Here is a 13,809-nt window from a genome sequence, read left to right as displayed (position 1 = left end):
TAGCAGTTCATTTTTACGTACTGGTTGTGGAGGTCCCAACAACTGCTTTGCGGTATGAAGTCGCGGTGTCCTCCCAGTACTTTCTGTGTTGTTCCAAGATCTACTGCCCAACTGCCACCCTAACTTGTGCATGGGCATTGCCTAAAACTCATTTTGTGTCAGTGTTTTCCACTTTGATATATTTTTAGCCCATATTTCCTAAATCATTATCAAATTTTTGTTTTATATTTCTCTTATCAAGATTTGATATTGTTTAATTCTTTTACAGTCAGCATCAAATGTGTATTGCTTTATTACCCTTAAACACATCTTTATGATAAATTATAAGTGCAGGAATGTGAAGTTTTCCACTAATTTAGCATATATCGTAAACGATTAGGAGCTGATAAGCTCGCGAAAATAATGTCATTTGCTAAAAAACTGTATTAAAAAGATCTATCAAAAATTTTAAAACAAATATTATTTATGGATGTACTTATGCACTTATGTAATATGTAATTATGTAATATTTGTATCTGTATTTTTTTTAAAGCATACTCCTATTTCCAAATATCTGCTATTTGTTTCAATTGTTTGTTTGTTCAAAAATCCAACTTGATGGTACAATTTGTATGCACTCGTTATTGCTTAAACTGGAATTATTGCCAATATTTACATACAGTTAAAGACAATTAGCTTTTGCAACAATCAGATAAAAATTTTCTTGAATCTTACACGTTGAAGAAAGCGTGTTATTTACAGTTATCTTATATATAAACAACAACCCAGTTGCTTCTCAATGTGTGCTGGTTTACAAATATTTTGAACGTTTTTCCTCACATGGAATAAAACAGTAGTTTATACAGTAGCTTATACAGTCGAAACGCGTTGGGTATTTGAACATCTAATAAATTAATTGTGGTAAGACTGTGTATTTGCTTAACTCTAATTAAGTAATTCCACTGTGAGACCATGGATTTTAACTTTTATTTATACATGTTTTATTTTCATTGCAGCAAGTGTGATATGTTATCATGGAACTTGGTCGTACTACCGAACTGGAAATGGAAAATTTGTCTTCAGCAACGTCCCAACCGATCTATGCACACATTACATTTATACCTTCATGGGACTAGACTCATCAACATCTGAAGTCGTTTCTTTGGATAGCTGGCTGGATATCGACTTAGGTTTATATTTAATATTTAAGAAACTCACCAATCGCTTGGATTTTAACAATGCTTACGCCCAACCCTGTATTTTTTTATAATTGACTATTTGGTTTTAGGTGGAATAACAGCAGCAGCTAATCTGAAAGTAACAAATCCTGACCTTAAGGTACTTTTGGCTGTTGGAGGATGGAATGCAGGTGGGTTTTTCAGCCAGAACATTTCATTGTCAAACTTTAAAAACTTTATTTAATTTTTGTGTGTTGCATTGCAGGATCGGCAGAATTTTCAGTTATGGCCGCTGATGCAACTAAAAGAGCCACATTTATCGCTTCTGCTTTGAGTTGGGTGCAGACTTACGGTTTGGACGGGTTTGATCTGGACTGGGAATATCCCGCTAGAAGAGACAGCACAAACTCAGCTGATAAGGTATCACGAAACTCAGTCCGTTTTGGCTTGAAACTGCACTGCTAATAATTTTTAGGAGAACCTTTCGTTGCTTGTGCAAGAATTCTATGAAGTATTTAACCCACTTGGCTTACTTATAACAGCAGCAGTCAGCGTTACTCCCAGCTCCGTTGATATTTCATACGATGTTCCTGTATTATCGCAGTGAGTGCTTTGGTTCTTCATATTATTCATCTTCAATCTTCAAATTCTCTTAAGCAGCAGCCAATAAACGGAATATTTTCCAGATACCTCGATTTTATCAACTTGATGCTCTACGACTTCCATGGGTCTTGGGACACGGAGGCTTACCATAACGCACCTTTATACAGTACTTCCAAACTTATTGGTACTGAATATGCAGACTACAGTGTGGTAAGTACTTGTAGATGCCAACCAATATTCCATCTAGAATAAAATGTCTGGCAACGGATTGTTAGAATGCTTGTGTCCACGGTTGGATTGAACGGGGCGCTTCCCCGGCAAAACTCGCTCTTGGCGTGCCATTCTATGGAAGAACGACAGTTCTTTCCAGCTCCAGTAATACTGCACCAGGATCAGCTTCCACATCCACAGGAGGCGCTGCTGGTCCTTACACAGCTACTTCAGGTTTTCTTGGATACAATGAGGTAAGTAATGTAGTTCCAGGATATTTTTTAATCGTAGTACTTCACAGAGTGTTTGATAGAATTTTTTATTGTCTGTGCATTTATGGATCTTTTAACGATGCCTTTTTGAATCCTACATCTAGCGCTTTTGGCAGTCACATTTGATTCTTCTAATCTCACAAAAATTATAAATATAATTTTTCTTTTATGGAAAATATGCAAACTCAGCTATGTGTAGCTAAGCGTATGCCGTGTGAACATAACAGAAATGCCGTTATTCCATTTAATTGAATTCTTTGGTTCCCGGGCGGCAAAGGGCGCGCGAAGAAGATGAATTTGAAAGATAGTTTGCCGCATTTACTGCCTTGGCCATAAATATGAATGGAAATTTCTATTGATAAACACCCCATTTGATCAATAAGTGATCGATTTTCACGCCCTTTAAGTTTATTTTATGTGCATGGGGTAGATAACAAGCTTTGAATGCCACATTTCTTTAAATATACAATAAATTCGGTTACTTAGTTTTATGGTTTTGGACACAGCAATAATTGCTGTGTCGATTGCGATTTATTTTTCGGGGCAATCAATTTACTTTTCCCCTTTGCTTTCATCAACATTTACATTTTTCCTATTTCTCACTCGCATTTTCCAATTTAAGAAAAATGTTTAGCAATTGTAAGAACTTTTGTCAGTAAGTAATTGTATAAGTAACTTCAGTTGATAAACATGTATTAACAAGAGCAGTATTTAAATTAAAATAGCAAATACATAAAGCCTTTTAAGCGACATTAATAAACTCCTCAAATTACCAATTGCATCATCGAGTTATTCCTTATACCTTAGCAGAAAAATATTTTATTATTCAATCAGGGCTTCCATTTTTATATACTATCAATGTTCTGTTTAGCAAAATATTAAAAGTAACAATATCATACGTGCCTAATTCTCAAGTCTCTGTATTCCAACAGGAAATGCGTTATTTTTCCTTAGAAATTTTCTCTAAAATTTACCACTTTTTGTTAATTGATGGGAATATAAAAAAACGTGAAATGTATGAGCCCCCATATATAAAATGTTTCCATATTTTGCTGAGTAAATGAGCCCCCAAAGATGTCGTTTTTGTGACTTAAACCTTGAAGCCTCTTCAAGGAATAGGTAAAGTAATCTTTTTCCTATACATAATTTTGCTTTTTTTCTCTCAAAATGATTAATTCATGTATGCCTTGAAATAAAATATAAATAATTTCAGATGTATTTGGATGGTGTCAAGAAAAGCATATGAAAACCCACATTACAACTTAATTGCAAAAAGGACTAATTCTATACAAAGTTTTAGACGAAAATAAAAAAATTAACGCGGATTTGAAAGTATTTAATTAAAGAGAGTACCTTGCAATCAAATCTGGATCAACTAGAAATTTGATGTTTAAAATAGCCAACAGAAAAATATCTTCTGGATCTTCCATCAATTTTTAAAGAAGATTTTATTATAATTTTTGAGGAATTATAATCATCAGATGATAATACTGGAAACTCTATTTTCTAAATAAAATCTATAACTTGTTCCTTGAACGTTTTTCCATCAAACATGCTTAATTTTTTTACAACTTTAGCTCTATTCTATTTATATTTATTCAACTAATAGGAAAGTTTTCAGCATGGCCGATTTAATTGGGAACAACCTGTAAATTAGACATTGGTCTCAAACATCTCCTTTACCATATTCATCAATGCTCCTCTTAAGTGTTTATATAAGTTACGTTATCAACTTCTGCTCTGAAAACTGTGGATTGCATGGAATTGCGTCTATCAAACTTACCTTCATTTTATTTCCTCAGATTGTCGAGAAATTTAATGCTGGAGGATGGACCACAGCTTGGGACGATGAGCAGCAAGTGCCTTACGCTTATTCTGGTACGACTTGGTTAAGTTATGACGATGAAGACTCGATTGCTCTCAAGGTGGGATATATTTGGACCAGCGAATAAAGAAGTTAATGGAATATTGCGTTTCAGGTGAAATACGCTAAATCGCTTGGACTGGGAGCCATTATGATTTGGTCTATTGAAACTGAAGACTTTCTTGGATTGAATGGCACCCAGTATCCACTATTAACTACCATTCAGAATACCCTGGTAATTTATAATTTTGCGATACTAAAATATTCGTGAACTTCACATACGATTGAAAATCTTCTTAGGGCTTGAGCATTTCCTCATCCAGTACCACATCGACTAGCACTTCAACTACAAGCACAACTGCTGCTTCCACTACCGCTTCAACTACTTCCACCACAGCTGCAACGACTTCAACAGCTGCAGCTTCATCAGCAACAACTGCAAGTACCACAACCACGTCCACAACAACAGCTTCGTCCAGTGTTGGATCATCGTCCACTTCAACATTGATCGCAGACGCCAATTCTTGTACGAGTACTGGTTACTTTGGAAGCAGCGCGAATTCCAACATTTACTTCTACTGCCAATTGGTTAATGGTGCCTATGTGGGCGTCACAATGAGTTGTGTTACTAGTTTGGTTTACGATTCCGACTTGGGAGTTTGCGTTTACCCCTAGAAATCTTTGGATGTGTGKTATGAGGTGATTGCCCTTACTACTCGGGAATTAAAGTACAAATCAGGTTTACTTTAAATMATTTTCAGGGAATTTTGTTTTTAAGTGGATAATAAAAGCTTTGCASGAAGTAGCTGTCTTTTTATATATTTATRTACGAGCAACATGAAATATAACAAAGCAAAATATATATACGAAAMGTAAAATGTGTGAAATCAGCACRTATGGTAAGTATAAAACAATTTTTAAATTAAACTGCGACACGAAATGGTGACATACAACAGTCCAGGATCTTTCTTGTGGTAGAACTAAGGKGAGAACCAAATCAAAGCAAAAAAAACAAAGGYAGAGAAATAATGTAGGTAAGAGTTGCCATAAGTTGCAAACAACAAAAAATGCGCAATGAACAAATATTTTAAGTTGTAAGTAAAATTGGAAATTAMCATTCTGCAAAKAAATACGTACTAKGCTTATAAAAGTACCGRAACCACATCCTTAAACTTGAATGAGGATAAAATGGAAACAGGCGTACATAGTCTTCTTTATCAAAATAGATAGACTTTCGAGGCCATTCCTTGAAACTAATGGGTTTTTCGGGTTTTTGAGCCGTCGTTCGGTCGAATTTCTTCTTGACGTTTCGCAAGCACCAGTGGCTTGCATCTTCAGAAGTGGTTTGCTTGAACGGTTACACTGTTCTGATGCGATTCCTCGGGCGCAGTCCGTATTTTTCCGAAGATGCACGCCACTTGTGCTTGCGAAACGTCATGAAGAGATTCTACCGAACGACGGCCTGAAAACCCGAAAACCCATTAGCTCCATAGCCTTCTTTATTTCCATGTTTTGACTTTCAATAAATGCAAAGTGAATTATTTTTTTTCCAATGTCAACATTGTGTCTTACAACTTGTACCTTGTTTCTTCCAAAGTCTCTGTTTTTAATTAAATTTCTATCTAGAATCTAATGCTGCCAAACAAGTTTGAATAAAATTTTGATGGAAAATTCCTGTACAGTTTCCTTGCAAACGGATAGCTGGAAGCTCATACAATTATATTTCCAAACACTTGTTTATTCATATTACTTCGATCCTCTGTTGTTCGGTTTATCTTTTTATTGAAACTAATTCTTGACCAGCAGTAAACGACTTTTTTCAGCGTTTCAAGCGGTAATAACCAGATCAAATGTAATAAGTTATAATACGAAAATTACTATATAATTACTATTGACTATGGATGAAGAAAAATAGTGCTGGAAAAAATCCTACAGAAATAATTGCAAAAATGTAAAAACTGTATGTTTATCAGAATAAAACATGTAAGGACGCATATGAAAAAGGAATATTTACTATTATAAGTGACACAAGTCGAAAGGTCACAAGAATAGATTTGAAGGGAATAAATAGCTGGTTAAAGAGAAAAAGGCAGTCATCTAGACTTAATCATAAAGTTCTGAAACTAAATTAATGAAAAGTTGTACTGTAAACGAACTAGAAGAAAAAACTTCAGTTTTTAGATATTAAATGGTCTTCATAGCGACTAAAACAATCTAGAATAGTTCGGTATGTAAATAATAGAGCTATATAGAGGTATATAAAGCATAGGATAAGGATGAGATTATAAGAAGATATGAGGAGCATTATAAGAAGATAGTAAAATAACATTATGTATCTTAATATACATATTTTAATGCAGATTCAAAAGAACTAAMATGAGTAATAAATAAATGATTAATTTAAACTAAAATMAATAAATATTAACAATTAAAACTGTTAATTTGGACATAAGTAACACATATGTATGTAGATTAGTGTATAATTGAAGTATGTCCCTATCCATTTAATAGAATGTGGTATAAAACCAGAACCTCCATAATAATAAGTTATTATTAAATACATTTTTACRAAACCACGACTAACTTGAGAGAAATGAAATCGAGGTAAATAAACTTTGTGGCGCCTCAATAAGTACGCCACAAAGTCGACCAAAAATCAATTGCTAGAGATAAAACAAGTTTGATGATCAAGTACTCTACACTCCAAACACACCAGATCTTTCCATAAGAGATACTAAAACTTTCAATGAAGTGCGGTGTAAATCGAACTAAATAGCAAACAATTCAACGGACATTGATAATAACAAAACGTGAAAAAAATGGCAGTAAATAAGAAAACAAGCAAAATGCACTCGTATGTACATGGATAAATATATACATATTTGAGTATATTTCTATTCTCTTTTCTTACATCCATAGGCAATAATTTGAGATAGGTCGCCGAACTTTCTCCGAAACACCAAAAAAGACAATTATCTCTTGGAAAATATTCATCTTGAAAATACTTAAGTATTTCCGCTTAATAATCCATTGCAATACAATCTAAATTTTGAATCTCAACGGCAGGTGTGTTTAGACGGAAAAACCCCGATTCAGTTCAGGAAAAAATAATCTCGAAACTTCAAAATGCCATTAGCACTACGCAACGTTTTACTCATATAAAGTTTCCTCATGTATATTTTGATCATCGGTATACAGAATCAGAGTTTTATCTTATTGTTTCTAGATGTTTCTGATAGGTTTGGCTGAATATGAAATCCTCAAGTGGCAATCCATTATATAGACAATCAGACAGACGATTTAATGCGATTCATCATACATCCTGTGAAATATTGCGCCATACAAAAGGGAAATGGACACTCAGTTACTTTGTGGAAAAATAAATCAGTATTTTAATGAATGGCAAATAATGATTTATTCTTCCAAGAATTAAATTTTAATATTTCGAGTATAATATTTATTTATGTATTCAGTATATATTTATATATCAGTATTAGAAATCGTATTTTATCAGTCATCTCACGATAAAAATGGGAAAATTGATCAGCAAGCTGTCTCACGAACAATATTCGGTTCATTCGAACAAACATATACTCAACATTTACACACAAAAATTATATGTATCTACATAATACTAATTAATGTATGTTAGTTTGGGTTACATTTACAACGACAATGGCTCAGATTTGAAACTTGAAACGAAACTTAATCTATGCTGGAACTTTGGATCTTTATTCCCTAGAACTTTTTAAGTTTTCTTGTAAAACTGACTTGAAAAGTTCTGTTGATTTCTAATGAACAGTTCTTACACGATCCGTGAGCATAGATTTCAAGAAACGTATGTTGTAATAAATTGAACAAATGAACGTTAACCGTGACCGGATTTTTCAGAACAACTTGTTCAGAAAAGTTCGTATGAATGAAAACGTTCAGTGTTCATTTGTTAGCATCAGTACGATTATTTTATTTATATTTTTATATTTCTTAGTCCGGTGCTTCTTCAAATACTTTTAGTTACAATAGCATTATCAGCAAATGTATATCCGATTTTGGATAATATATTACAATAAAATTTGTAATAATGAGCATCCCACTCCATTAAAAAAGAACAGTTATCTAGATAAGTTTTGCTACAAATTCCTGAAATTAGCCTTTTGCTCACTTGCTTACTAAATAACTTCTGGCGAATTTAGTCAAAGTACGCAGTATTTGCAAACATTTCAGTCTTGATCAATAGTCTTGTATTGCCTTCTAATTTGGATTTTATTGAGTAGTTGCAAATAGTTTTTTAATATCAGAATCAAATGTCCTTGAGACGCATCAATTCAAACACAATTATCTTTTAATAAAAAATGAAACTAATGTTTTTATCGTGAGTTTGATTGAAATGGACATAAAAGCTCTTGAAAATTGTGCTGAACTTGCGATGCTACGTACGGATGAAATAGCAGACACTTATATAAGTTTTTGAGTTCACTTTCTTATCGTGAATTGTATTATTAGATTTATAAAATACTGCCCACAAATTAAAATATTCAAAAGTTATATTTATTCTAAAATGTTATTGTTAATGTTTTGTTTCCACATTTCTACTACAAAATTGACTGCTAGAAGGCAACATGTGTGAGTTAAGTAAGGACTTAAAAGGACGCAAAACAAAGAAGGAAGACTCACAAAATAGTTTAGAAGCTAAAATATAAACCGAGCAGAAATGAAAAGTGAAAAATGTTACTAATGCTAATAAAATTGGCATGCAATTTACCTGAAGACAACATATACACATATTTACCTGTAATACCACATTTGACTGAGATTTTCTTAACATCTTGTCTAAAAATTTGTTAAAAAAATATTTTTTTGGAATAGTTTTTATACCTTTTTGGTTGAGGAGGAAACGACCAACAAACAGTAAATGTGTTTATTTTCCTCGAGTTATTTGGCTCTTTCAAGTTAATAAATACGTGCAGTACATATTTAATTTAACTAAACGTAAACGTAAACGTAAACGAGACTTAGCTATAAATTTGTAACCCTGGACTTAAAGTTATTAAAGAATATCCATCCTCATTCTTTATTTTGATTTTAGCTATATTTGCCTATTTTTTTCTTGAATCACTTAGTGCAATTACTGCATTTCCCTATTCGTGTTTTTTTCTGTTAAGTTAGTTTATGCTTTCTTCTGCAAAACTAAGAAAACAAGTGACAACATTTATAAAAATTTTACTCTTTATACTAAATAAAGGAGCAAAAATATCTAGCAGTACTTTGCAAAACCTACCGAAAACATTGTGAGAACGCTTTCAGCATGATCAGATTTTACAGTAAAACGAGAACGATTAAAGTAAAAAAGAATGTAAATATGAAATATAAACATAAACAACGTCTGTTAAATAGACCGTGGTTGTAACGACAAAATGAGCAAATATAGGAAATAACTTGTAGACATGCCGAAATATATAAAGGTATCGACTCTATGAACGAATAATATGATCAAATATATCATGAGATCAGTCTGAAAGAAGAACTGAGCGGAATATAGCAGATAAAACAATACAACTAATGAGAGAAACAGAAAAAAATATACAGTTATGTTTCGGATTTTATTAATATTTTGTCTGAAAATATGTTTTGAATCAGTTCAATATATTTGTTTGAATCTCATTAGTCCATTAGTCCAATAGAAAACCAACAATTAAGAGCAAATGTGTTTTTGCTCAATTGTTTTGATCATATCAAATGAATAAATGTAATACCGAATACATTTAAATTGAAGTCAAATAGTAGGTTGACGGTAAAAACCGATCAAGAGTCTAAACATTGTTAAATACTAAAGTAGCTAAAGTTAAAGATTTTTATTTACTTGCGCATTTTGGTGATTAATTCACTTATTCAATTAGTGCACTTACTGTATTTTCTTACTTATGCATTTTATAATAGTGTTTTCACATTTATACTGATACGAAAAAAATATTTTTGGTTTGAAATTGAAGAAAGACACAATTTGCAGCTGTATATAAACAATATTTTACTTGTATGAAAGCTTCGACAGTGTTAGGAAGAATTTAATTTCACTAAATATAATTTGTCTTTTGAGTGCCAATAATTGCCTTCTAGGAATTAAATATAAAATCGTCATAAAATTAAAATAATAAATTTGTAAAGACAACAATGAAACTATGAGCCGCAATATCATTATTTGGTTTCCTGATCTCTCGAATATTTAAATATTAACTTAAAATGTCGAATTTTACATTAATAAAGAATTTGAATGTCTCTCACTTGACTAATCTGAAACCACTTCATATTTCAATATTTCAACGGAATGCTTGTAAACTCCATAGTTTGATTATCCTAAATTATACCAACCAACCAATAAATAACCAACTCTTTTTTAATTTTTTAGAATTATATTAATTATAGTCACCTAAATGTTTGTTGTTGCACTTTTAAATTATGAAAACTGATTTGTTCAGAGATGTTTACGATGACCATGAAATGCATATCTGAAGTCATAAGTTGAAGTAAGTAAAAAATTGATCTTATCAAAAGCAATCAATAAAATAATGCACATTTTCTTAAGATGCCAATGACATCACTTAGAACACTCTAAACCTTTTTAAAAGAAATCAATCATTTTTTGCGAAAGCGTGTTTGTCACACTAATTTCTCCGATTAGATATTAGATAGAGGTCAAGTGTTTTTGAGAGAGTTTTATAAAATCACGTAGCTTCGAATTGAACAGTTTTAAGCAGTGAATCAAATCGGTTGTGCCAAAAATGAAGCTGACTGTCGCTATTTCCGTGCTTTGTGTTGCTTCCTTAGCTGTGGAAGCTGCAAGTTTACAAGCATCGAATGGTAAGCTACATGAGAATGCCAGAAAACAACATTTTATTTAATACTATCTATGTTCAATTTCTTATTTTTTAAAATATATTAGGTGCATTATGAACACTTTAGATATATTGAACCATCACCAACAGATGACGTTAAACCCACTTAATTGCTCAAAGCTAACTACTTCAAAAAGCTTTAAAGCGCATTAAATGAAACATTTTTATGTAATATTGCCCTCTCGCCCACTGGAAATAAGTTACTTGAGTTTTACTGCTGGTCAGTTAATTAAATTTGACTTCAGCGCGGGCGTCTGGTCTGGAAACAGCAGAAGCACAAATGATAATGAAAGGGAATTATGTATTACCCTGGACATGCGGTTGTGGAAGCTTGGTCATTCATTTTATTTCAGTTATTTATTGTTAACTAAATTTTATATTGTATTACTTTGTTATATTCTCCTGTCTCAAGATCTACAACGATTTAACAGGCAAATCGAAACACATTTTTGCGTGAAAAATGCATACTAGAATAAAGAAAAATTCTAATGATTTTTCTCTGCATTAAAACTGAAATATTTTCCTTCTGGTTTTCAGAGAAAAACATTTATTGCTATTTTGAAAGTTGGACAATATACAGGCCGGGAAATGGAAAATTCGATATTGAAAACATCGATACTAGCCTTTGTACTCACATTGCATTTACCTTTTTGGGCGTTGAAGAGGACGGTAGCCTTAACATTTTGGATCCTTGGGAATCCGACCCAGATGGCCTTAGTAAGCACCAGAAAATCAATCGCCAGTTTACCAATAGTTTACTACTTACATTTTTAGATGGATTCCAACGTTTGGTAAACTTGAAATCTCAGAATTCGAAACTGAAAGTCTTAGCGTCTTTGGGAGGATGGAATGAAGGCTCTGAAAAGTATTCTAAAGTGGTAGCAGACCCAACCAAGCGGGCTGTTCTGGTAAATGCGGTGCTTAACTTCTTGGGCAAGTACGGCTTCGATGGACTGGACTTTGACTGGGAATATCCAAGCAGAAGAGACAGTGATGACCCAGAAGACAAAGTAAAAATGTTTCATTTCGATTTGAATTGTGAAATAGTTAGAATTAAATTTGCAGCCAAATTTCGTTTTGATGCTTCGAGAACTTAAAACGGCCTTCAAGCCTTATGGATATTTATTGTCTGCTGCAGTCAACAGTGCCAAGAGGAACATTGATACTTCGTATGATGTCCCAGCTCTTTCAGAGTAAGGAAGTTTGTTTACTTTCGTATTAAATTTTATTATTAAATTAGCCTTAAAACAGTTAATTTGCTGATCAGGACTGATTAAAAATGCATTTCCACTGAATTAAACCGTTTTCTCATCAAATTTCTAATGCCAAAAATGTATAAGGTAACAATACATATGCAAATGTAGCAGAATAATGCGAACACCCAACATTGAATGTATCCTATAATCAATTCGAATTGTTTCTTCTGAATTTTTAAAATTTATCCAACATTTTCAAAACTCCAAGAAGTTTCCTGACTAATTAATTCTCTTCTTAAACTGAATCAAGGGCTTACTTTATGCTTTGCTTTCTGAGGCAGTTGATTTGTCAAAATTGAATTACTTTACTTCTAAGAAGCTTCAAGCGGTGGTGCTGATGAGCTTAAAAGCAATCAGCTATTTCTTAAAATTATATTTCGAGTTCGAATATCAATTTATTTGGAAATAACGCAACAAACCTTCTAGTAGGACTAAGTCTAGAGATATACGTGTTTGGAATTATTTGATTCAGATAACGGCGAATGTTTCACATAGTGTTTTTATTGATATACTGATTTAACAGAAATTTGTTTGTTTTTGATGTTAGCTGCGTTCCTCTAAAGCAATTTTATTATTTTCGAAAAACGACAATTTTCTGACTTTATTATTCCATGTTAATTCCTAAGAACTTTGTATTTAAGAGTGAAGAGAATTTTGAAGTTTTCAGTTTGACTATTCCAGAAACCCACTTTTAAATCCTTCAGAACAGATAGATAAGAGGAGCGAATTGAAAATTATGCATTAAACATTGTTCTTTAAAAACAAATTGGATTAAATCAATAAACGAAAACAACTCTAATGGAATTAAAGAAGCCGTATATTTTTTTTGTTTGAAAAATAGCCAAAAATAAGTAAAGCAATCAATTTTCAAAACAAATGCATTCAATTAGTAAGTTATTTGTTTACACGGCAGATTTTGAGCATTGATCAAATATTGTCGAAATTTTAAACAAATCCGTCTTTTATTTATAGACTATTATAATTAGAGTTTTTTGAAAAGTTCTTTAACAGTTATTCGCATTATTATGTAATCTATACAATCCACAACTACCTCGATGTATTTACTTTGCTTTTCGTGCATTCAAAAACAAAAATAATAAGCCAGAAAATATAATTAAATTATTCGGAAATTATTTTAATTGGCTTTCAAATTAACATCAGCTGACGTAATTTTATCCTTTGAAATTATCAAAATATTTCCATATTTTAATTAAAAGCTTTAACGCAAGACTAAACATTCGAAAATCCCTGAACTAGAAATAGTGTATGTGATTATAATCCTTTATTATTATTATTAGAGTTTTTCAGTTCCTAATTTAAACTGAGAATTTTATGAGCATTTTAAGCATAAGGGAACGGACTGAGAAGTATTACCAAAAGTACTGCAGTTCAAAATTATTATACACGCTCAACGAAATAGTTATACACAGTGTGTCCAGTATAAAATGATGTACATGGGGATATTGGAAACCGTTAAAGATACAGAGTGGACCAAATGGGAAAAAAGTTGCGCAATCAAGTGCCTATAAATAATCTGTCATCAACTTCTTTGAACTC

General features: G+C 32.3%; 2 protein-coding genes across 2 annotated transcripts in view; both read left to right on the top strand.

Annotated features, from left to right (window-relative positions):
- Positions 1-4,904, top strand: part of LOC109535100 (acidic mammalian chitinase) — a 7,587-nt gene extending 2,683 nt beyond the window's left edge. Inside the window, exons 2-10 of the mRNA XM_019900925.2 lie at positions 996-1,169; positions 1,268-1,348; positions 1,423-1,577; positions 1,633-1,760; positions 1,844-1,970; positions 2,036-2,224; positions 4,045-4,167; positions 4,222-4,341; positions 4,407-4,904. Of these exons, the coding sequence (XP_019756484.2) occupies positions 996-1,169; positions 1,268-1,348; positions 1,423-1,577; positions 1,633-1,760; positions 1,844-1,970; positions 2,036-2,224; positions 4,045-4,167; positions 4,222-4,341; positions 4,407-4,781 (1,472 nt within the window). The 3' untranslated portion in view covers positions 4,782-4,904. The remainder of the gene's footprint in view (positions 1-995; positions 1,170-1,267; positions 1,349-1,422; positions 1,578-1,632; positions 1,761-1,843; positions 1,971-2,035; positions 2,225-4,044; positions 4,168-4,221; positions 4,342-4,406) is intronic.
- Positions 4,905-10,826: 5,922 nt separating this feature from the next.
- LOC109535087 (acidic mammalian chitinase) overlaps positions 10,827-13,809 on the top strand; it is a 5,272-nt gene continuing 2,289 nt past the window's right edge. The window contains exons 1-4 of the mRNA XM_019900911.2: positions 10,827-10,961; positions 11,534-11,713; positions 11,771-12,006; positions 12,062-12,189. Coding sequence (XP_019756470.1) covers positions 10,883-10,961; positions 11,534-11,713; positions 11,771-12,006; positions 12,062-12,189 — 623 coding nt within the window. The 5' untranslated portion in view covers positions 10,827-10,882. The remainder of the gene's footprint in view (positions 10,962-11,533; positions 11,714-11,770; positions 12,007-12,061; positions 12,190-13,809) is intronic.

The sequence above is a fragment of the Dendroctonus ponderosae genome, unplaced genomic scaffold (assembly GCF_020466585.1).
Source record: "Dendroctonus ponderosae isolate FM_Combo_2020 unplaced genomic scaffold, Dpon_F_20191213v2 Dpon_F_20191213_6, whole genome shotgun sequence".
Lineage (NCBI taxonomy): Eukaryota > Metazoa > Arthropoda > Insecta > Coleoptera > Curculionidae > Dendroctonus > Dendroctonus ponderosae.
The sequence above is the reverse complement of the archived record's forward strand: the minus strand, read 5'-3'. Positions and strand labels throughout refer to the sequence as shown.